This window comes from Staurois parvus, unplaced genomic scaffold, assembly GCF_062004578.1.
Source record: "Staurois parvus isolate SC_StPar_1 unplaced genomic scaffold, SC_StPar_1.0 ptg001912l, whole genome shotgun sequence".
Classification (NCBI taxonomy): Eukaryota; Metazoa; Chordata; class Amphibia; order Anura; family Ranidae; genus Staurois; species Staurois parvus.
This window is the reverse complement of record NW_028319708.1, coordinates 254,172-279,177: the sequence shown is the minus strand read 5'-3', so window position 1 is coordinate 279,177 and position 25,006 is coordinate 254,172. Positions and strand designations below refer to the sequence as shown.

Below are 25,006 nucleotides of genomic sequence, written 5' to 3'. Positions count from 1 at the left end.
TCTGTAATTGTACCTCCTTTGTCAATTTTTTTGTTCTGTTTTTCATTAAAAAAATGAATCAAGGGAATTTTCTTTTTTCTGTAGGTGTGCTGCCAATAAACAACAAGGATGGCATCAGAAAGGATGGATGCTCCAGATTTACCAGACTTTACCATTCTTAAAAGGCTGGCTCGAGACCAGCTGATCTACCTCCTGGAGCAGGTATGGGTCCTTGTCTTTCAGCCTCCTGTTGATCCCCGCCAAGGTACCCATTGTGTATATTGATGGTCTCTGAAGCATATTTCCATTGTAGGCTGAGATTTTATCAGGCAGTCTGTACAAGATTGATTAAGCTGTTAGGGGCAAAACTGATTTCTAATGCTACTAGTAAAGCAAAAAAAAAGTGGAATAATGTGCAGCCCCTGTCATGACTTCTCATTTTAGCTCCCTGGAAAAAAAGATTTATTTATTGAACCTGAGCTGATGAGCCCACTGGATCGTATTGCCAACGTCTCAATACTGAAGGTACATTTTCGATTTGTACATTTCTCTTTGTATCAATGTATTACTCTGTAAAATTGGTCATTGTTTTATTTTTTGGGGTTTTTTTTTTTCAGCAACATGATGTTGACAAATTGTACAAGCTTGACAACAAACCCATTTACACCAACTCTGACCAGTAAGTTATTGAAATTCCATTTTCCTCTAAGTAGATTCTGTCATTTTAAAGTTGGAGTGAATGCAGATATATGGAAAAAAAACTTTTTTAATTACAGTTAATCATCATTTCAGTATTTGGGTATATTTTAATGTCCTGCCTCATGTCTAAATAACAATGAAAAATAAATAACCCACCAATAACTAAAACAAATATAGTGGTCTCTAGCTTTCCAGTGCGTTCCCTATAGACTCACTGCTGCCTTTTGCTGCCACTGGTCATCTGGGTTCAGTGATGCTCATTATCATTCAACCCACTTCCTGGGAACCCTAGGGGTGTGTCGTCATGCCAGCCTAGGCTTACAGTACTACTGTATAGTGAAATGCTCACACATCATTACATGAATGCAGTTCTGCACAGGTGTAGGGCCTGCTGCCAGATCATAGAAAAGGAGGAAAAAGACCTGATAGGTCACACGACTGAAGAAAAGATATGCATAAAAAGGGGGGGGGTGGGTGTTGGGCTGTGTGCTCAGGCTGGAGTTGGCTGTGGAACTGAAAACAAAAATGTGAAGGTCTGTTAAGTTAGAGATAAATTTAGAGATGTTAATTGTGCCTAAACAGAACAACGGAACCCTGAGAAGTGTTCCTTGTGTCTAGTATTTCTCCTGAAAAAATAGCTGTGTGCTTCCTGGTATGTGAGTGTGCTAAGCACTCTTTGTACCTAAAGCTGCATAACTGTATATCTGCAGTGTGAGATCTCAGGCACTGCTGCCTTTGCTGTGCTCTGAATGCTAGTCTCAGGAGATTTGAAGATGTCACTACTGTGCTGCTCGCTATTCTCCTTGCTGGAGGCTCTGGCACTGGGAAGCAAAATTCCTGCTACTATCAAGGTTGCCGCCATATATACAGAGACACAGGGGTTGATTTACTAAAACTGGAGAGTGCAAAATCTGGTGCAGCTGTGCATAGAAATCAATCAACGTCCACGATTTCATGTCAAAGCTTATTTGAGCAAGCTGAAGTTAGAAGCTGAGTGGCTACCGTGCACAGCTGCACCAGATTTTGCACTCTCCAGTTTTAGTAATTCAACCTCACAGTGGAGATCAAGGCATTAAGAGGGAAATAATTGGCTGCATGGAGACCATAGGCAATATAGGCTAGTGATTAGTTTGTTGCCCTCTGCCTAACTTTTTTTTTTACTTGGACGCAGCTTTCAAAATTTCAGTATCTCTGCGAGCCAGTCAGGGGAAAAAGGGGAGAATTTGGCACAGTGGGTGGAAGTAGGGCAAATAGTTTACTAAACTATAATGGAGTCCTCATAGGGAAAGATCATATATTAAAGTCCTTGTGGAGGAAGATCATATAATGTCCATGTCGGTCAATATAAAAATCCCACTCAGCGGCAGCTCAGTCCTTAGAGCAAGAAGCATCTCGGAAATGTAAACCCAAAGTGGGCAGGGGGAGGGAGACGAGCACCAGATAAGTGTAGCAGGTTTAAAAATTAATATGGATAAAATCAATGCACTCACAATGCGCTCACAAGAAGAATGACAAGACAGACATATCACGCTAAAGTAGTTCTCTCAGCACAGTCCCGGTCCACCAGTAGATGGGAGCTACAAGTCTGCTGATCAGCAGCACCGCTGGCTTCCAGAGCTACCTGATTCTCGTGGACCACAAGGATGGGCAGATGTGATGTCACGACCGTAATGGATGTACAGACATGGCGGCGTATTGCGGACTCTGCTGACAGAACTACTTTAGTGTGATATGCCCGTCTTGTCATTCTTCTTGTGAGTGCATTGATTGTATTCATATTAACCACTTCCAGACCGGACACTTTTACCCCCTTCCTGACCAGGGCAATTTTCAGCTTTCAGCGCTATCACACTTTGAATGACAATTGCGCAGTCATGCAAGACTGTACCCAAATTAATTTTTTACCATTTTTTTGAGACAGATAAAGCTTTATTTTGGTGGTATTTATTCACCGATGGGATTTTTATTTTTTTTGCTATGTAAATGAAAATGTCCAAAAATTTTGAACAAAAGTGTTTTTTTTATAAAATTTTGCAAATAAATAATATTTCATCAAAAATCTTTGCCAAATTTATTCCGTTATCTTTTTAGTAAAAAAAAAAACAAACAACAAATTAGTTTATAACCAAAAATTATAATTTTTAAACATTTTTTTTTTACATTTTTATTTTATTTTTTTATATTATTGTTTTGTTTTTTTTTTGTTTGTTTTTTACATACTGTCACCCTAGCAGTACAGTGTCACCATGGTGACACTGTACTACTTGTGGGGGGTGATGGAGATTTTTTTTTTTACACTGATTGCTTTTACACCCATATAGGATGTAAAAGCAATCATTTCTCTTTCTCTCTGTGTGCATTCCTGCACTCATTGAGAAATACTGAGTGAGCTGTGATTGGTCACAGCTTGTCACATGGTACAAGGCTTTTGTGAATAGCCTTGTACCATGTGACCTCTGTGATCATTCACAGATTTCACACGTAGTAAGCAATGATGTCACAAGTGACATCTTGCTTACTACTTTGCATGTGATCACTGATTGGCCAATCAGTGATCACATGATCGGGACCTCGTACAGAGGTCCCGTCCGACGATCGGTGTTTCACTGTGTCCGGAGGACACAGCGGGCACCGGATCGCGGTGCTGCGCGCTCCCAGGGAGCGCGCACAAGCAGGGTGCGGGGAGGCCGTTCATAAACCATTTTTTTGAGACAGATAAAGCTTTATTTTGGTGGTATTTATTCACCGATGGGATTTTTATTTTTTTTTTGCTATGTAAATGAAAAAGTCCAAAAATTTTGAACAAAAGTGTTTTTTTTTATAAAATTTTGCAAATAAATAATATTTCATCAAAAATCTTTGCCAAATTTATTCCGTTATCTTTTTAGTAAAAAAAAAAACAAACAACAAATTAGTTTATAACCAAAAATTATAATTTTTAAACATTTTTTTTTACATTTTTATTTTATTTTTTTATATTATTGTTTTGTTTTTTTTTGTTTGTTTTTTACATACTGTCACCCTAGCAGTACAGTGTCACCATGGTGACACTGTACTACTTGTGGGGGGTGATGGAGATTTTTTTTTTTACACTGATTGCTTTTACACCCATATAGGATGTAAAAGCAATAATTTCTCTTTCTCTCTGTGTGCATTCCTGCACTCATTGAGAAGTACTGAGTGAGCTGTGATTGGTCACAGCTTGTCACATGGTACAAGGCTGTTGTGAATAGCCTTGTACCATGTGACCTCTGTGATCATTCACAGATTTCACACGTAGTAAGCAATGATATCACAAGTGACATCTTGCTTACTACTTTGCATGTAATCACTGATTGGCCAATCGGTGATCACATGATCGGGACCTCGTACAGAGGTCCCGTCCGACGATCGGTGTTTCACTGTGTCCGGAGGACACAGCAGGCACCGGATTGCTTTGCTGCACGCTCCCAGGGAGCGCACACAAGCAGGGTGCGGGGAGGCCGTTTATAAACGGCCACCCGACCCTGCACTGCCACCGTCCGGCCGTTTATATGCAACGGCCGGTCGGGAAGTGGTTAAAGCTTGCTACACTTAGCTGGCGCTCGTCATCCCCCCCCCCCCCTCACTGTGAACCAGTCATGCCGCATTGAACAATTTATTACTCTTATTATTATACAGGATTTCTATAGTGCCAACAGTTTACGCAGCATCTTACAACATAAGGGCAAACAGTTCAATTGAATACAGTAGGAAGCAGAGGGCTCTGCTTGTTAGAGCTTACAATCTAAGAAAATGCCACCTATAAACAATGGTTTCTGGGAGCTGCTAGGGAAGTTTTAAGAAATGAATACAGAGGGGCGCCAGACTAAGTGCAGTATAAAAACAGTTCTGTTTATTAAAAATAAGCATATTGGGAACTCAGTATAAAGCAGATGAGATTGGGCATATAAAATCATGTAGGAAGGTCCCCAAGGTGATCCAGTAGATGGAATTATCATCCAAGTCCAGGTAGGAACAGCGGTAGGCAGCCGAACGCTGCTGGAACCAGCGTGGTACCGGAAGTGATGCCACCAAGGAGACGTCACTCCATAAAGGGGAAGGGAAGTTTTAAGCAGCTTGTAGTAGTCAAGGAGGACCAGAGCAGTGCATACTTTTTCAGAGTCCTCTGGACCAGGCAGGTGGCAAAGGAAGCTGCAAGTCGGTAGTAGTGTTTAGTGTATTTAGCCTGACTATGCAATGTGGCAATTGTGTGTGAATAACAAGGCTGGGCAATCAAAATAAAAAATATTTTGATAAACTAAACCGTTCATGTTTTTTATAATAGTTCATGAATATTAATTCTATGTCTGCATGGAACTCTGCTTTAAAGTGGAATTCCAGTCATAACTTAACTAATGCTAAACCTGCTCCCACCCCCATTCTAAACTCCTTCTATCTAACCCTGCAAAGAAAAGATCACTATACTTACCTATTCTGAAGCCACTGCAGTCCTGTCCCAGGGTGAGCTGTCAGTGGCGGCTTCTGTGTGAAGGAGGGGTAGCCAACAACGGATGCCCCATAGTAAGTCTATGGGTGATGTCGTCTCCCAGGCATTTCAGCCATTGTCTCTTTTCTCTCCTACACGCAGAAGCCGCTGCTGGAGACCAAACCAGAGTGGCTTCAGAATAGGTAAGTATACACATCTTTTCTTTACAGGGTTAGATAGAATAGTCTTAGAATCGGGATGGGAGTAAATTTAACATTAGTTAGGTTATGACTGAAATGCCACTTTAAGGGCTTATGGGATGTTTCTGCACGTACAATGAATGTAAGAAGTCTCGAGTCTTTGCAGTGATTCCCATATTACTAAAGTGAATGAACCTTTATACATTTACATTATACAGCATAGAGCACTTTCCTAACTAACATAGCTCTTCAAGGTTTGCTGTTTCACAACATTGTGATACCCTTTTTTCATTAACCTGCAATAATATTTTGGGTATTTTTTTTTCTCCAGATTGTGCTTTTTGATAAGACCTCGTATTAAGCATGTGAAGAATATTGCCAGTAAGTGTATCTGCTTTATTCATTTCTATAGATACCTCCTGCCATCACTATAAACTTTCTATTCCAATATGCAATACAGATGTATTAAAGTAATGCTGTTTGTTGCAACCAGTCAAATTCTAAAAGTGAATTGTCTAATGCAGTCATTGCCATAATGTAAAACATAGAATAATGCTACTGCCCATTCAATCACATATCACAAGAGGTTGCGGGTGCTCGATCCACAGTTCAGCTGTATGTAGTACTTGATATAGAAGATCCGCACTACCACCACTGCTCCTAAAATCTTCATTCATGACTATAAGTTATGACTAAAGCCATGTATGCTGAAACACATCCGCTTGCTGTATCTGTGATTCATGCACTATGGTTTCTACAATAGATGAAGATTTTAAGAGCAGTGGTGGTTGTGCGGATCTTCTATATCAAATCATTACAATAACTGAAATAGTTTCTGTAGGCTATAGGCAACCATAGCGTGTTCAGTTTTGCAAAAATAATGCCTTGACCTCAAGTGGTTCCATCTTTTTCATATTTGAATTTATCTACCATAATGTCCCCGGTATGATATTTAAAGCTGAAGTTTAGGTATGGCAGTTTTTACATTGTTACATTAGTCCAGCCTTAACCAATGTAGATATGTATGTGACATACCTGTGGGATCCCTGCGGAAGCTGGAAAATCACTGTAGTAGGCACCAATATTAAAGTGATGCCCACTATTTTCCAGGTTCTGTGCCAAGCCCTATTGTATTGTGAACACCAGGGGGGGTCATTCACTAGGCATGGACCCATTCCGGGAACTCTTTGCATTTTCTCAGCAAATGCAAAGCACTTTCTGATTGGACAAAAAGAAATTGCAATGGGGTTGATTTACTAAAGTCAAATAGACTGTGCACTTTGCATGTGCAGTTGCTCCAGAGCTAAGTCAATGAGTTGAGATCACTGGAGTAGCGATGTCTAGAACAGTGATTTCCAGCTTCCACAGGAATCCCACAGTTGGAATCCCACAATCCTATAGCCTACAGAAACTTTTTAGGAGCAGTGGTGGTAGTGCGGATCTTTTATATCAAGTACTACATACAGCTGAACTGTGGATCGAGCACCCGCAACCTCTTGTGATATGTGATTGAATGGGCAGTAGCATTATTCTTACATACATACTTACATTGGTTCAAGCTGGAGCTGCAATTCAGCTTTAATAATTCAATTGTGTTTTGACAATATACTAAATCCACTGCTTTTCCAGTCACTGTTGTCTGTAGTAATTGCTGATAAGAAATTGATCAGTCATTGAGGACTTTTTGCCCCATTTGCTGGCTGGTTTTCAGTAGGCATTCTTCAGATAGGAGCATTATTATTATTATTATACAGGATTTATATAGCGCCAACCGTTCGCTCAGTGCTGTATATTACAATGGGAGACAATACATGAGACAGTACAATTACAATACTGTGTAATACACGAGGGGTTAGAGGGCCCTGCTCCTTGGAGCTTACAATCTAGGAGGGAGGGTGGTGGTATAACCCATTGCAACCGGTGAGTGTCTTTAATTTTCCAGATTGCTCTCAGTTTATGAGAGGTAAATGCTTATTGGTTGCTGTACTTTTTACAATGCATTATTAAACAGATAGGTCTAAACATTATCTACCATCATGATGAACTCTAGCCTAAATATCATTATGGAAAAATATCTACTGTATATATCTGTTCTAAGTTCTACATTAGCAGACCACTTATTTACACCCAGTTTGTGTTCTTTATTCATTTTTTTTATTTAACTCTTTTCCCGTGGGTCCAGATACTGTATGCTTTACTAAAGCCTGCAGGCACACTACTCATGATACCCTAATGTTTACTCATTGATTAAGTAAACATCACTTGCCTAGCATGGTTTTTTTCCTTAATATACTTTTTAATGTTTGGTGCAAAAAAATAAAAATGTACATGGTTTTTCTTTCTTTATGATCAGATAAACCATTTGCAGCCTTCAGGCAGAGCTTCCTGCAAAAGCTTTCTTGAAGTACCAGATCATAGCTGATGTGCTAAAAAATAAGTGCTGGATCACACTGGAGTGATTTGTGATGCGACTTGAGTTGCACAGAATTGCATGACAAGGAAAATCGCATTAATTTTCAATGGTGTCCTTTCACATTAATGTAACTCAGTGCAGTGAAATTTTGTAAAAGGTTCCTGTGCTATTTTTGGTGCGATTTTGCGGCATAAAATATTCTGACCACATTCAAAGTTGCACTGATAATCGCATCCAAATTGCCCTGCAGTAGTGTGAAGGGAGCATAAATTTCAAAGAGTTATAGGACATCCACTCCTCCCTTTGCTAGCAGGGATGGCAACATCCCAAAGAGCCCCATCATAAAAAAATTATACTTCACATGAATCAAAATGTCCTTTTGTTATAATAAATCCCATGTTTAGTAATAAAAAGGAATCTTTCTTGATATGAATAAAAAATAAAAATACTGCTCCCAACTAATCTTGTGACCTAAATACAAGGCAGAAGGTCACATGGCCTATTATAACATGGCGTTGTGACTATTTCACATCATTAGAAACTGCAGAGAGTCTAATATTTTTAATAATGCGTGCCCTGTCCAATAGACTTATAGTGGAATAAAGGAAAATTGGCAAGGCCAAAACCAGGAAGGAGTACCTGCGTATGTAATAAACAAAGATGGCTCTCCCCCTGTACAAAGATAACTTTCACATATGTATCTAAGGAACATTAAAAAAATTGTGGCTTGCTTTAACTAGTCAATTATCCACGCTCATTATAAAAGTATACAAGATGTTCTCAGCCTCTCCTAGCCATAAACTCCTCATTCTTTGCAAACTTTGACATGCTTGTGCACTATAGCTAATCATTTCTTTCTTTACAGACCTTGTGAATACAGACAAGAAATCTAAAGTCAGTAGAAAATACAAGATTATATTTAGCCCCCAAAAAGTAAGGTTTTTTTTTTATAATTTTTATGATTTGCAAATGAAGAAAAGTTTTCATTTTTTTTTATTTGTACCTTTATTACATTGTCTTTTTCGTCCCTCAGTTTTATACATGTGATATGATTCTGGAGCAGGAGGGGATATATGGTGGTAAGTGTTTATGAAATTTTACGGATCTGTGTATAATTAAATAAACTGAAGTGATTTTATCTTTTCAAGTCTTCTTTTGTTTTTTTTTTAAATGACAAAAGTTATTTCCTATTCTGTATTGGAGTTACTTATTGAAGTGGACCTATGCTTAAAGCAAACCTGTGGCCAGGATATGGACATCAAACTAATTAGATGTGCTTAAAAATAATGAAAATGGTTCTCTAAAACCAGCACCACCTGATTCCAAACCCTGCAGGCACAAAGCAGAAATTCATTCAAAAATTTCACAGCCATAGTGACTTGAAGGTTAAGTCCGCCTTTTACAAAAATAATAAATGCACATCTATTTGCTTATATAAATTGCATGTATTTTTTCTGTAAATCGGCTTGCAAAGCATTGCAGCCACAAATAGTGGTGCAATGTCAGGCCCCTGCAGACTCTTCCTCTATCTCTCTGTTCATAGCAAGGTACAGATCTTTAGTTGGAGAGCAAAAGAAAGTATCAATGGATTACGAGTGTTGTGACTACTGCACTAGTGTTCTATTGAGAACTACAAGTCCATCTGCTGTGGTGGAGGTTTGAGGATGGATGGGGTTCTATTTACACCATGTTTCATGTTACACCCTAAATATTAGTGTAAAAGATGTAGTTAGCCTTTAGATTTGAGTAAAGCTAGACATGCATAGCTAGATTTTTAAACGAGAAAATTTAGTCAGTTTCCCCCACCTGTGCTAAAAACAGCATGGATGAAGGAATTTCCATTCCTGGCTTTTGTATTCAGTAGCTGCAGCTGCCTGAATACCTGAACAGAGACTGCATATGATAGGGTACAATTACTGTTCAGCACTTAACTCTCCTGGAGAAATCCAAAATGGCGGCACCCTCAATGCTGAAACAGCCCTGTATAGAGTCCCAGAAAGAAAAGATTACGAGCAGTGACTACTAACTTTGAAGTACTTGTATCCAGTTATTAAGCTCTATTTTCATCTACTACCTAGATCAGTGGTGGTCAACTTTCTAGATATGGGAGGCCCAAGTGTAGCACCCAACATCACCAAAGGCCCGCACATAAAATTCAGTGAATATTTTTAATCAGAGACAGCAGACGCACAACGGGATATAGTCAAGGACTACGGCCATGATGCAAGAGGTGGTCAGAGACTGTAGACATAATAAAAAAAGGTCAGAGACTCTGGACGTGATATAAGAGATGGTCAGAGACTGTAGAACTAAGAAAAGAGATGAAATAAAAATGAATAACTTCTACGCCCCCAAAGCAAACCCACACATCTCAAAGTAAAATATGCTAAAATATATAAAGCAACTAACTAAAAAATACCACATTCAAAAAGTGTGAGGGCAGCAGCAAACACTGATTTGTGTTCCCTCAACGCCAAAAGTAGAAATGTAATATTAAGTGCTGCACTGCCTGAAATCAACCTGAACCTGGTGCAATATCCATGATAAAAGTGCATTATTTAGGTATATATTAGCATGGATACTTGTATATTCAAAGAATTAAAATATGTGCAAGCATAGCATGATTCTTTGAAATGAAAATTAGTGATAAAAGTTCTTTAACAGAACTGTTAATTTTTACGTCCAAATTTCAACTTTATTTTAGTCATGGTCTTTTGACTAAAATGCTATTTTAGTTTTAATCGTATTGTAGTTATTTGAATTGTTTTAGTCATATTTTAGTAGAGTAAAATCTCCAATACCCATCTGAACTTCTGCTTTCCTTGGAGCTCTGCCTGTCTGTTAATGCCCCAGCCCCCTGACTCTATTGGCAAGTTGTATTGGCTTAGAGACACAGGCTCCCTCTGCTGCCTGAGAGTTCTGGAAAAATGCCTTGCAAACCACAGAAGAGGGACTCTTCTGTCAGATTCATGTCTCACTGGATGTGACGTAGTGAGTGTTTCGCCTCCCAGCAAGGTAGCAGTGCTTAGCACTGTGTAAAAGAACAGTCTCCCCAAACTATCCAGTTCTCTGCCCTGTGCACTCCCTCACTCCCATTTACTTCCCCATCCCCACTTGCAGCTTGACATTACAGCCAATAGAGTTAACAGGGTTTTTTTTAATATTCTAAAGGTACTTTTCTGTTTGCCAAAAAACAACATTTTTGTTTGTTTATGAAACTTTGTTTTACTTATAAAGACGGTATATACCACAATGGCTAAATCTGTGTCTGTAGTGCATGTTCAAACCTTAATACCATAAATAATATGTTATTAAATTTTTACTCGAGTATATGATGAGTTTGGAAATTCTAGAGAAATGCTTAAATAATGCATTACAATTTAACCACTTCCCGACCGGCCGTTGTATATAAACGGCCGGACGGTGGCAGTACAGGGTCGGGTGGCCGTTTATGAATGGCCTCCCCGCACCCTGCTTGTGCGCGCTCCCTGGGAGCGCGCAGCACCGCGATCCGGTGCCCGCTGTGTCCTCCGGACACAGTGAAACACCGATCGTCGGACGGGACCTCTGTACGAGGTCCCGATCATGTGATCACTGATTGGCCAATCAATGATCACATGCAAAGTAGTAAGCAAGATGTCACTTGTGACATCATTGCTTACTACGTGTGAAATCTGTGAATGATCACAGAGGTCACATGGTACAAGGCTATTCACAACAGCCTTGTACCATGTGACAAGCTGTGACCAATCACAGCTCACTCAGTATTTCTCAATGAGTGCAGGAATGCACACAGAGAGAAAGAGAAATGATTGCTTTTACATCCTATATGGGTATAAAAGCAATCAGTAAAAAAAAAAAAAAAATCTTCATCACCCCCCACAAGTAGTACAGTACTGCTAGGGTGACAGTATGTAAAAAAAAAAAAAAAAAATGAAAAATAATAATATAAAAAAATAAACTAAAAATGTAAAAAAAAAATGTTTAAAAATTATAATTTTTGGTTATAAACTAATTTGGTTTTTTTTGTTTTTTTGCTAAAAAGATAACGGAATACATTTTGGCAAAGATGTATGATGAAATATTATTTATTTGCAAAATTTTATAAAAAAAACACTTTTGTTCAAAATATTTGGATTTTTCATTACATAGCAAAAAAAATAAAAATCCCAGTGGTGAATAAATACCACCAAAATAAAGCTTTATCTGTCTCAAAAAAATGGTAAAAAATTAATTTGGGTACAGTGTTGCATGACTGCGCAATTGTCATTCAAAGTGTGATAGCGCTGAAAGCTGAAAATTGCCCTGGTCAGGAAGGGGGTAAAAGTGTCCGGTCTGGAAGTGGTTAACTAAACCAATTTGATTTTAGTCAACTAAATAAAAATCGGAATTGATTTTCGTCATAATTTTTCATCAATTGTTTTAATTTTAATTTAGTTTTCATCACTGAAAACATGGAGCTGACTAAAGCTATAATGAAAATTTTTTCGTTGACAAAATTAACACTGATTAACCGGTATATATTGGTGTGATATCTTATAATGGAGTTCCACCCAAAAGTGGAAGCACCGCTTTTCTGCCCCCTCCCTCCGCTGCCACATTTGGCACCTTTGGGGAGGGGGAAGCAGTTATCTGGTTTTGACAGGTACCCACTTGTACTTCCGGCTCGGTTTGCCGTGGCAAACTGAGCCGAAAGTTCGGCATCCCTCGTATTCCCTCTAGGAAACTTCCAAGGTCCCAGAGGACTACAGCCCATTCACAAAGTGCCGTGCGCTTTGCGCATGTGCAGTAGGAAAACAGTGGAGAAGCTGCAAGGCTTCACTGCCAGTTTCCTTTAGTCAGGATGGTGGAGCTAGCACTCGACAGCCAATTGAAGAATCGTCTCAGGGTGAGGACACTGCTGGATGCATGAAAAGGGTAAGTGGCCAACTATTAAAATTCAGCAGCCACAGTATTTGTAGCTGCTGACTTTTCATTTTTTGGGGGGAGGTGGATGGGGCTTCAACTCCGCTTTTAAGGCTCAAGTATTCCACTTGTGACCATAGGATAAGTAACCATCTTCCCGTGCTCTCAAAACACTTACCTTAATAATTTGAGCTACAATGCATGTATAGTCAAATAACGTATGTGTTTCTAGCAGGTGTCTCTCTAGCACACACAACGCCTCCTATGTGCTTGTAATAGAATCTCTCCTTCCTCCTCTACACTAGGGTGCCTCTGTCTTCCAAAGTGCTCTTCCTAGGTAATTGGGTACTGGTCCCTTTATGGCTGTCTTATGCCCAAACTGGCATATAGAATCATTCCAGTAGCATGTTAAACCTCAGACATTAAATCTGAACAAAGCGTATCCCTCTATGGAGTGTACTTGTCTCAGTTAAGAGCACTAAGTGTAATTTCTGTCTGTTGCTTTTTTCCTCTACTACCAGCATGAATCCGGACAGAGGCACATATGCAAACTGTTGTAATTCCTACACCGTTCACCTGATTTGGATGTAAATACCCTCAAATTAAAGCTGACAGTCTGCAGTTAAAGCACATCTTGTTCGTTTCATTTCAAATCCATTGTGGTGGTGTATAGAGCCAAAAATGTTAGAATTGTGTTGATGTCCCAATATTTATGGACCTGACTGTATGTGTGCACCAGAGAGATACCTGCTAGAAACCACACATGCATTATATGACCTTGCATGCATTGTAGGTCAGATTATCAAGGTGAGCACAGTGGTGAACGGGAAGACGGTTATATAACCTATGGTCACAAATGGAATATTTGAGCCTTAAGATATTGCACCAATATGGAAATGTTAATGAACTTTTATCACAACTTTTCTTTTAAAAGAATAGTGGTCTATGCTTGCACATATTTTAATTCTTTGTGTATATATACAGTATGTTATTCTTTGTTAATATATACATAAATATTGCACCAATTTAGGTTGATTTCAGGCTGTGCAGCACAAACTATGCTTGCACATATTTTAATTCTTTAGGCATTTATTCTAATATATACTTAATGCACATTTAATATTGATATTGCACCAGGTTTAGGTTGATTTCTGGCAGTGCAGCACTTAATATTACATTATTAATACAAAAGATGGCCAGAAATTGCTGACATGATACAAGAGATGGTGAGAGACTGCAGATATAATACAAGAGATGGTGAGAGACTGCAGACATGATACAAGAGATGGTGAGAGACTGCAGACATGATACAAGAGATGGTGAGAGACTGCAGACATGATACAAGAGATGGTGAGAGACTGCAGACATGACACAAGAGATGGTCAGAGACTGCAGACATGATACAGGAGATGGTCAGAGACTGCAGACCTGATACAGGAGATGGTCAGAGACTGCAGACCTGATACAGGAGATGGTCAGAGACTGCAGACCTGATACAGGAGATGGTCAGAGACTGCAGACCTGATACAGGAGATGGTCAGAGACTGCAGACCTGATACAAGAGATGGTCAAAAAATGAAGATATGCTGAAGGAGACTTTCAAAGACTGTGCATGCTATAGGAGTTGTTGGAGACTAGGGACATGTTTCAGGAGCTGCAGTGCATAGAAATAAATGAAATAGCACACTGACATTTCAATAAATTTTAATAAAATAATACAAAAATTAATAGGTGCTCTGCAGTTTAAAAGCAAAAACATAGTGTCTTCCAGTGTGGGCAGTGTAAACTAAAAGCTTACTTAATGTGTAATTAAACTCCCCATTATACTCCGCTTGCCAACAATGTGGTGGTAACATCCATCACCAGCCACTGTCATCTTATCCCCGAGTGACAGATTTTGAGCTTCTTGATTGACTGATGGGGGATGATCTCATCATATGCATGTGCACAAGAGTCAATCATTCTGGCACAGCCGAAATGTGACAGGAATGCATGCTCAGCTGCACATGTACAGCTTAAGGTACAATCGGTAGAAAACTGCAAACAGGTGGGTACGTTTGTTTTATTGTAGAAGAGTTAGAGCTGCCTGTTCACAGTTTTCTTAAAGCAAATTTAGTTCCTCTTTAACCGCCATGTGTTATGCATACTTCAGTGTGTCTCCGTGTCATTGCAAGTGTACGTGTATTTTCTATATACAGATGTGACCACTGATGAATGGTCATTTTACCTACTTCCACTGGATGATGATATTATCAGCATGGAGCTGCCAGAATTTTTTCGGGACTATTTTCTAGTAAGTAAAACCGTGATCCACTCATTAATTTGTAATTAAATCGGAGAGCATTATCAATACATTAGACATGCCCAAACCGCTGGCCAGTAAATAAATGCTGAAGCCAGGGGCCCTACGGAAAACATTTTAAAGCTTCTTGGTATGTATATAAAACTGAATTATCCAAAAACATTTGATGCAAAAAATATATCTGTATGCTAGCCTTAAAATATATTTATAGTCAGTTTTTTTAAATATTCAATTTTAGATACAATGGGGGGGGGGTTAAACACTCTGTGAATTCATTTTTATGGAGTCAAAGAAACTGAAAAAGTGAATGTAACATGGATTTAGGAGAAATCATTTTAGCGTCCAATACTCTCCCATAGTTAACCTTTGCCACATACTTTTGGAAAGTACAATTGAAATGATTGATTTCTACATATTTTCTGTTTCTATACATTGCCTGTAAGCTGTGACTTGTTAAGGATGCATGGTGTTCTGCATTGTACAAAATTATATGAATATACTATTGACACCATTCTTTCATGTAAAAACCATCAAAGTTATTACAAATCTATAATTGCTATAATGGTATTGTTCTGTATAGGAAGAACAATTCATTTATTGATTTTTTTTTTTTTTTTAAAGGAAGGAGACCAAAGGTGGATTGGCACTGTGCCCCGAGCTCTTAATTTATTGAATTCCATCTTTGGTCCCATCTCGAAGATATACGGAATTGGAAGGTGTTCTAAGGTAAGGATTAAATAATATCATTATTGGAAATAAGATATACACCTTGGGTAACGTTGCACAACATTTGTCTGCACCTAGGCAGAGCACTGTAGTCGACTTCCTGGTTCCAAATGAAAGATCGAAGATTTGCAGGACCATTGTAGCTTTCATTATTACTGTCTATAAGGGTTAAATAAACTACTAAACATTTTGCTGACAAATAAATTTTTTATGCAGATGGTCTTTGACATGTGGCAGAAGCACCTGGATGATGGTGAAAGTGATCGTAAAGAGCGAAAACCAGAAATAGGACTTGCATTCATGATTGACAGAGGTTTGGATTGTTGCAATGAATACGATACCAAAAATATGGACTTGTCTTTTACAGTCATTATGAATGTTGTACAATACACTAACTAGTAGACAACATTGGTAACGTCATGTACAGACTACACCACGGTTATTACTTTTAGCAAAGCTAGGAGGTTAAGAATTAAAAAGGTATACACCAAGTACACCAACAGTTAACTGTAATTTAGATGGCAAGGTCAAGTAACAAGACCTTAAACTATTTCCAAAAATCGTCACACCCATATATACAGTTTTTTTTTTTTTTTCTGTTATAGTATTACAATTAAAGAAAACAGTATCTGTTCATAGAGGCTATAAATAAGCTCTCTGTTGCGCCCTCACATTTTCCCCATATTGTGGATAGCAGATGTGAAGACGCTATGTTAAAATCTATTTTTTACCCTTTGCCCTTCTTACATCCCTGCATCACTCCTTTCCCAATTGGCTGATCTCAGCCAATAAAGAAAACATTTTTAGCCTGCTGGGAAAGGAGGAAAATGTCACTGTAGCTAGAAAGACTGAACATAGACACGTTAAATCAGACTCTTGAAGGTTACATCATTTTTTTCACACAGTTTTCGCAGCTGTGAAGGTACCGTAAGATATATATTACTACAATTGGAAACTTGGATAGATTCATGTGTGTAAAGTAGTGGACCTTACAGCAAGGCCGGCTGTTGCATGACTGAGTGATATAGCCAATCCTTATGGGCACATAGGGTACAAATCAACCATTTTCTTTTTGTTAAATTGCAGATGTGGATTATGTCACTCCGTTGTGCTCTCAGGTGGTGTATGAAGGGCTTGTTGATGATATTTTCAGGATTAAATGTGGTACGTGGTTTTTTTTTTTGTTTGTTTGTTTTTATATCCTTAGTATGTTTTCTTTTATTGTCATGCATATGTGCAGCACTTCTAAGTTGTTTATACTACCAGATTTATTGGTTATTCTATTCTGCATTATGTACCAGTATGGAATATGACTGCTATGTACAGTATTTACTAATGCAGAGGAACTACAATGATAGTTTGTAAAGTATTTTTTCCAAGAACAGATCTGTTTAATTTTTCATCAGTTTATAGCAGCGGAAACAATAGGTGATCAGTTTCTGTGAGGTTCTACATTGTCCAGGTTGCTCTTTTCCTTGCTAATTAAGTCGTTTAAGTCATTTTAGGGTTAATGAAGTAGTAATCCATAGCAACCAGTATGATGTTGCTGTTCTGAAGTTGGCTCAGTGAAAGATGAGCTTCGTGCTACGTTGCTGTGCGATTCCACACTCTTCACGTTTAACTGAAACTGATCATGAAATCAAGTAGTCTGCAAAGTGCAGTAACTGAAAGTAATCAATAATCCTGAGTGTTCTTTCTTGCCAGACAGAGCTTGCTGTCTAATTTGTGTACTGCAAAATATCATCGTGCATCCCTTACCTCTTATCCCTCCTGATCAGCCATTCTCAACTAGGCCTCCATGGATCCCTAAGGTTCTTCCAAAGGTTTCTTGGGGTTCCTTGTGCTGTGGCTGATTTGACATCCCTTTTGAAAGTGGCTGCATAGTTTCAGGGTCCAATGCCACCTTGCAGAGCTAGAATCATGAACCCAATTATCTTTTTAGCTGTCTGTAAAGGGGGACGCTTCCTATGGACCCCAGGTGAATGAATTTTAACAGGGTTTCCCTGTGATCTGATTGCAAGGGTTCCTCTGGGGTAAAAAGGTTAAGAAAGGCTGCTCTATATTGTGAGCTTGTACTATTTCATATTGTTTGCAACATTTTACGTAACAGTTGTATGCATGTAATAGGTTTTTTCCCCAAAGTAAGAATTCCAGGCAAATGACTGAATACACTGTTGACATGTATGTGAATGGTTTTATGTGACACATGATTTGTTATTTAATTTAGTCCGTTTTGTTATTGAGGTTTCTGTATCGGCGCAATCAGCTCTAAAGCTGGCCTTACACAATTAGATTTTTTTCATTCAGCCTGCAGGCTGTACAGTACAGATAGCTAAATCTGCCACTGTAGGTATTGTAAGCACTAGCTGCTGTCCGAATACCTTAACAGTGTCTTCATCTGGTTGGATGCAGCCACTGTTTGGTTGACAGTTCACTGTCTGGCTTCTTTGAATTTTTCATCAAAGGATGTCAAGTAGGTGGTTGGCAACAGGGCTACCCACTGAATGAATTTCCTAATAAACTAGTTGAAATAGAGAGAGAGACAGACAGGCAGACAGACAGACAGACACCAGCTTAAGACCTCTGGGCAGACTACACTTTTGTAACTTTAGTAAAGCTTTGCAGTTTTGTCCAGGACACGCCCAGTCGTGCAACTGCACAATGATGGAAAAGCAGCACATTAATGAAGCCATAGCCATGAAGTTATGTTATCTTCCCTCCTTCCAAGCCAATTCAGAGCAAAGCAATACCATCTGATTGATGTGGTGTGCTAACTTACTGAAGTGCAGTCTCTTTGCTGCTGTGCGAGGTGCTGCAGGGGACTAACTTCAAGAAAAATATGGGTATTCTTTGTAAAAATACATTTTTTAATGAATACATATCTGGATTAACTTGTGTTGTTATGTCTGCCTGGAGTTCCTTTTTAAGAAGAAACCTCAACAAGCACCAACAAGAAGATGTGGCATGATATTAGTAAATACGACTGGGGGAATTAAACTTGCCACAAGCTTTTGCGAGTAGATCTCCATTTGTGATTCTAATCTGATGGTATAACGTTTTGTTCCCTAGAAGCATGAGGGTTATGAGAGGTTTCTAGTGATACTGGAATGGTTCATTGAATACAATATCTAACTTAAATATGCTGTTTTTTTTAAATGAATAGGAAGTGTGGAATTTGGGCCAGAAGTGACCTCTTTTGATAAAAGTATTAAAGTTCTTCTAAACTCTCAGGATAAGGTAAAAAGTGACTTTTTTTTTATTTTTTATCTGTAATATTACAAAGACATGTAAGACCATTGAATCACTGTGATATGCCTACATGTTTGTGCAGGAAACAGGACATTTTTCCTTCTGAAACCTGTATACAGGAGATGCAGTACAACTAGTTTCCAGTGATGATGCTTTGTACTGAGCTAGCTGAGGTCTCCGATACCATCCTCTCACATGCCATTGGCGTGCCTAGTATGCATGGTCAGCCCAGCAGAATTGGTGGTAGTGTTTAAAGGGAATGCATCAGGATAAAGATAAGGTTGCCACCATAGTCAAGGCATTAGAAGTCAGAGATTGCATGAATTCTGACAGCTGTGCTGTTAACTATCTGACCTTGACCTTCAGTCTCCTGAGTGTGTGTAATATGTGAGATCAGGCAATAAATAATAGGTAGCAAATTTCAGATTTCAGGCAATCACTAACCTGATCCAGATCATCCACAAGGCAGGGAAGAAGCCTAGATTCAGGTCAACATCCAGGGGGTCCAGCTACAAATTTCATGGTCCCTGCAGTAAATCAATGGGATTCTGCAATTGATCAGATATGTTCATCTGCTTGTCACTACACAGGGGAGGATGCAGATGTAGGCAATTGTGTCTGATGAAGCCATGCAAGTAGAGACAATGCAGATATGTTGGCTTCTCAGTCGTTATTGCATTTCTTGTCAATGTTAATCAAAGGGATGTGGGGACCAAAGTATCTACCTTACCACTCTGTCTTAATCCAGCTGTGCCTCTAACTCATGACACTCCAACTAAATTATCAGACACATTTGTGACTGGTTCTCTTAAAACTTGTATTGTAAGTCATATACATGTGAAAGAATTTTCAAAAATAAAATCTGGCCACTCTTTTTTACTCAATGTGATCTGAATATTATGGTGATGGTGTGTACTTGCTCTGAATGGAGGGAAAATTCTTCTGGTTTGAGTAATTTAGGAAATTTACTATAAGCAGAGTTTGTTTTGTTACAGTCCTCTAAGCTTTAGAAACACATTTTGTATATAGGTTAAATTTAGATATCCATACAGCTCTGACATTGCAAACTGTGAAATAATTACTGTTTAGTTCTGCTTTTAAGAGCTTAGTATAGAAAATAATTTATTTGTCTTTACTACAATTAATTTATAATGTGACAAAACATTGTCTGATTTTTGAAGATCAAGTATTTGGTATATTAGTAGCCCCATCCAGCCAGCTTTACCAACAGAGACAGAATCGGTTATACTGAGTGAACTGAACAGCCCTTCCATTAAAAACCATAGAATGGAGACTGTAAAAATGAAACTACCATTTCTGTTCAGAGTGCAAATCTTTAACCACTTCAATACCAGTGTGTGTGTTATATATATGTAATGGTATTGAAGTGGATACCACTTGCCTACCAGGCCAATTCTTACATTTCTGTCATACATGTAAAATATTTATCTTTTTTTGCTAGAAAATGACTTAGAACCCCCAAATATATTTTTTTAAGCAGAGGCTCTAGAGAACAGAATTGTCGGTGTTTCGATTTTATATTTCATACAGTATTTGCGCAACGGTTTTTCAAACACAATTTTTGGGGAACAAATACACTTTAATGAATTTTAGTGTTTTAATGTAAGAATGATACTGGGATCATGGTGGTAGCCTTATCCATGATCCCGGTATAAAACCACTTGCTGACCGCCTAAGTGGAAAATATGTCATTACTTTACTGTCAGCTAGATGCCATAACCCCGGTAATGTTATTTTCCTTAGATGCCAGTCTTTTTTTTTTTTTTAACGTGATCCGAGTGGCAGATTCGGCGCTGGGTCACTATTAGAATCGGCGGGAGGTTTATGGTTTTACACTTCATTGCTATTCAATTCTATTTAGCATTACCTGTGCTTGCTGTGGTTTGAGTAAAAGCATGCCCTTCCAACCATTAACTTCTAATACATTCCTGATATTCAGCTTCTAAAAATAATTTGTAAGCGTGGTCATGTGGTTGTGCCGACCAATAAACACTTGCATTGAAAGCAATGTGATGGATGCTCATTTTGGTGTTATGTATTGCGGGGTACAGTGTACATACCTCTACATCAGCAGCGCAGGGCGTCATGGGGCATCACAGCCTCTATGTGCAGTGAGGTCCAGAAGGGTGTCCAGAATATTTGGAGTTAGTTCACTTTTCGTGAAAAGGCAAACTTAACCCTTAAATTGTATCTGTTATTTTTCAGATTTATAAATCAGAATGGTATTATTACATACTCCTATATAATACGTATCCTGACTTTTTTATTATATTATGAAAGCACATACAAAAGCAGTTGATTTGATCAAATTTTATTTTTCTCCTCCCTGCTATAGTCACATATCATACATTTGTAATAACCGTTACATTTGTCTGTGGAATTTGGTTCTATACACTTTAATCATCTCCCCCACATTCCTGATCTTGTAGAACTCCCTCCTGAGTTGCCATATGTTTATAGTAGATTATTCTCAGACCTGCAATTCTCAGCTGAAGCTGGTCACATAGTCTGATTTTATCTGTAAACTCTATGTTCCTTTCAAAGCAGCACAGCAGCTACTCTGTCATGATATCTCCTTTCCCTGACCACTGTTCCTGTTGATGAAAGCAGTTGTTGGGCTAAGCTTCATATATTACTTAAAAGGGATACGTTGTAGCAGAACTGCAAGTACCAAGTTGTAGTCAAGCTTTTAGTAGATATGAATAAAAGGTTAAAGTGGACCTGAACTGTGAAAGCTGTGACCAAAAAAGCATGCAGAAGGTAAAGAGAGAGACATATTCCACGTGCTCCGTCTACCTGTTTATTTAGAGAGACTATAAAAGGTGCACAAATGGTGCAAATAACCTTACATCCATAATGAAGAAATAACCAACCCAACAGAGCGAGATAGATACCATCAATATCTACCAAGTGTACTGACGAATTGACATAGACACATGAGTTTATTAACATGACACAGGTAGCTCCAGGTACTAGACAGCAGAATACTAAAAGGGCAAAAGGAGACTCTTAGTGCAGTAAGTCATTAAAAGCAGTGGCATTTTATTAGAACACTGTCAAATGTATTGCAATCACAAAGGGGGCCTTGACAAAGCCTTGAGCAGTACAGCTTGTTAATCCTCCTCTAGCTCTGGCCAGGAAGAGCCATGAGATCCTCTGATGCAAAAGGAGATTCAGGATCCTCAAGGAAAGCCAATGGTGGCTGCTGTCAGGCTGATGAAAGAGGATTTCCCAGAAATGTGTCCCTACACCAGTGGGTGGGACTTAGTCTGACAGCAGCCCACGTAGGCATATGGTGTACCAGTGATAACAGATATGGTTTTGTGGTATGGCGAATTTTAGAAATGCATTATCCAGATTTTGAAAATGGCAACCAATAATGCATTGATCTGTGATACATGGTATAAATACAAATGCTGATGCACAGTACATAAACATAAATAACACTGTTAGGAAAAGAGTGTGATTGCAGACAACACGTTTCAGCTGTTGCATAATGTGACAGACCCAACAGGGACAGGGGCTTTTGGAGGGGACTAGGGTCTAGCCTTCTGTGCACTGATTATGGCCCATGGAGAGAGCAGATCATTCTCTAATGATGGACAACAATGTGATGAACGCTGAGAGCAAGCCTTGAATTAATTCTCTGCATAAAGACCATAAATCTTCCATTCTGACCATTAACCTGTACAAGATTAATATTACATCTTTCCATCCACTCCAGAAGGGAACATTTATTGTCTTTATGCAGAGAATGAATCCAGGCATCACTCTCAGCGTTCATCACGTTGTTGTCCATCATTTGAGAATGATCTGCTCTCCTCATGGGCCATAATCAGTGGGCAGAGGGCTAGCCCCTAGTCCCCTCCAAAAGTTCCTGTCCCGGTTGGGTCTATCACACATCATTTCCAGTTAAGTACTGTTTAATATCCAGCTATAGAACCCAAACATCTGTATCTTAATAAACATTCCTTTCGTCCCCTATTAAAAGAGAAGAATGGGAGCATTAAAAAAACAAAAACAAAACATCACCTAGATGGTTGCAGCACCGATCCCAGCTGCAGCTGTCCCCTGTTGGCTCTACCCCTAGAATTGAGCAATCAAACACTGCTGACTATTAAGTTCTCCACCTCTGCTCTGAGCAGAGACTCATTCATTGGCTCTAGGCTGTGCCCCTCCAGCGTTCATTGGAGCACTGGACAGTGGAAGGGGTGGGAGCAACTGGCTCGGGCTCTCAGTGGCATGCTGAAAGTTTGAGCCAACTGCCAGTCCAGGTATCTGGGAGGATCCCGACTGAAAAAGTCAGGACCTTTCCCAAGCCTTGACGTACTGAGTTATGTTAGCCAACATCGGGCCTTATCCCACTGTGGGCTGAAAATGGGTCACAGGAATGCAGAACGAACTGCACTTCTGTGATCCGAAGGACAAGTATAGCCAAAATAACGTTGGCTATACTTCTTCTTTTAAATATCTAAAATATATTAACTCTTGAACATATAACAGATTGCTGTAAATGAGCAGAAACCAACATTTGACATGAGCACTCTTGTGGAGACTTTGGCTACAATCCCATAATAGATTATAATTCAAATATATTCTAATGTTTGTAAATGCTGCTACTTTTTAACTTCTACACATCTTTGAAAAATGCATAATGAATAACATGCACAGATAACATGATGTTTTCCTTGTGATCTTCCTAGGTGTTTGGTGAAATTCGGAATGAGCATTTTTCCAATGTCTTTAGCTTTTTGAGTCAGAAAGCTCGCAATCTTCAAAGTCAGTATGATGTAAGTAAATTGGATTTATGTAACTTAATTGTACATTTCCAAATTGCACCAGTAATCTAAAACTGTCTGTATTAAAATTCAGTACTGAAAAGTGAAAAAATGTATTGTGAGTAGGTCCTCAATCTATTTCTCTGGTCATGATCTCCTATATTTGCTGCTTTTAATACATTGTTCTTTATCCTGCTATGCTGTGGAGTTCACACATTCCTCTCTGCCCAGCTTAGTAGCTTCCAGGTTCAGATTGTATGCATGTGCATGAGGCTCCTTGGGTCGATTGACAATAGAGAACCATGTGCTGTATTCCCCCTCATATAGTGTTAAGTCAGCTATAGATGGATCAACTCTCGGCGGGTTCAGCAGGCACTGGCTGGAATTCAATCCAAGTATGGGCAGCCTGGTTGTACTGGAGTTGATCATAGCCGCAAGCAGTGATCATTGTGTCCTGGCCACAGAGAAGGCTCCCTGCTGGCAGAACACAGTAGCGCTGCGGGATTAATTCCCCCATCAACCCTGACTGTGTTGATGGGGGAATCAAGCTATTTTCTTTCTTGTAAAAATTAATTGTTTAATGTATGGCCTGCTCAACCCAAGCATCGCCTCAAGTCCCAGCAATAATGTGACTTTTTCTGATAACCTGATGTATGCCCATATAAGCATCCACGGGGACATATACAAATGTAATCATGCATGGAGTTTGCATGTTCTCAATGTGCTTGCTTGGGTTTTTTCCAGGTACTGCAGTTTTCTCCCACACTCCATGGACATGCTGCTAGGTTGACTGTTTAATTTGGCTCTAGTTTTTTGTAATGATGCAAAGGGACTTTTGATGGGAATGTACAACATATGTAAAATTGTTGGTGATATATAAATACCTGTAAAAAATAAATAAATAAGTAAATTAGCAATACAGCCACAAATCAAACTGCCACTCATTTACCACACTTTTCTGTGTATTTGCAAACCTTTGGCTGGAATCCTGGCTAGCCAACTATGATAGACTTAGCATTATAGATGAGAAAATAATTTCTTGCCAAACAGATGCAATATTTAATCCCAGGTTTACCTACAAAAAAAATACAAAATCAGAACAAGGTGCAATACTTCCATTCCATGTGATGTGCCACTTGTGCTTCTGTTTTCAAGTTCAGTAGAAATCTTCCTCCTCTAATGCCCCCCACCGCTGTAATCTTCTGGTTCAGTGGGTGTTATTGGAACCCAGGAGCTGTCACAGGCTGTCATCAAGTGCCTGACTATGACCGTGCTTTCCACCATTCT

The 25,006-nt window shown here is 39.0% G+C and overlaps 1 protein-coding gene across 1 annotated transcript in view; it reads left to right on the top strand.

Moving 5' to 3' along the window:
- The window catches only part of VPS33B (VPS33B late endosome and lysosome associated), a 52,705-nt gene that overhangs the window by 5,464 nt on the left and 22,235 nt on the right, over positions 1-25,006 (top strand). The window contains exons 2-13 of the mRNA XM_089664410.1: positions 85-201; positions 424-504; positions 597-658; positions 5,657-5,706; positions 8,604-8,671; positions 8,772-8,817; positions 14,842-14,936; positions 15,567-15,671; positions 15,888-15,984; positions 16,758-16,835; positions 18,835-18,908; positions 23,645-23,731. Of these exons, the coding sequence (XP_089520536.1) occupies positions 109-201; positions 424-504; positions 597-658; positions 5,657-5,706; positions 8,604-8,671; positions 8,772-8,817; positions 14,842-14,936; positions 15,567-15,671; positions 15,888-15,984; positions 16,758-16,835; positions 18,835-18,908; positions 23,645-23,731 (936 nt within the window). The 5' untranslated portion in view covers positions 85-108. The remainder of the gene's footprint in view (positions 1-84; positions 202-423; positions 505-596; positions 659-5,656; positions 5,707-8,603; positions 8,672-8,771; positions 8,818-14,841; positions 14,937-15,566; positions 15,672-15,887; positions 15,985-16,757; positions 16,836-18,834; positions 18,909-23,644; positions 23,732-25,006) is intronic.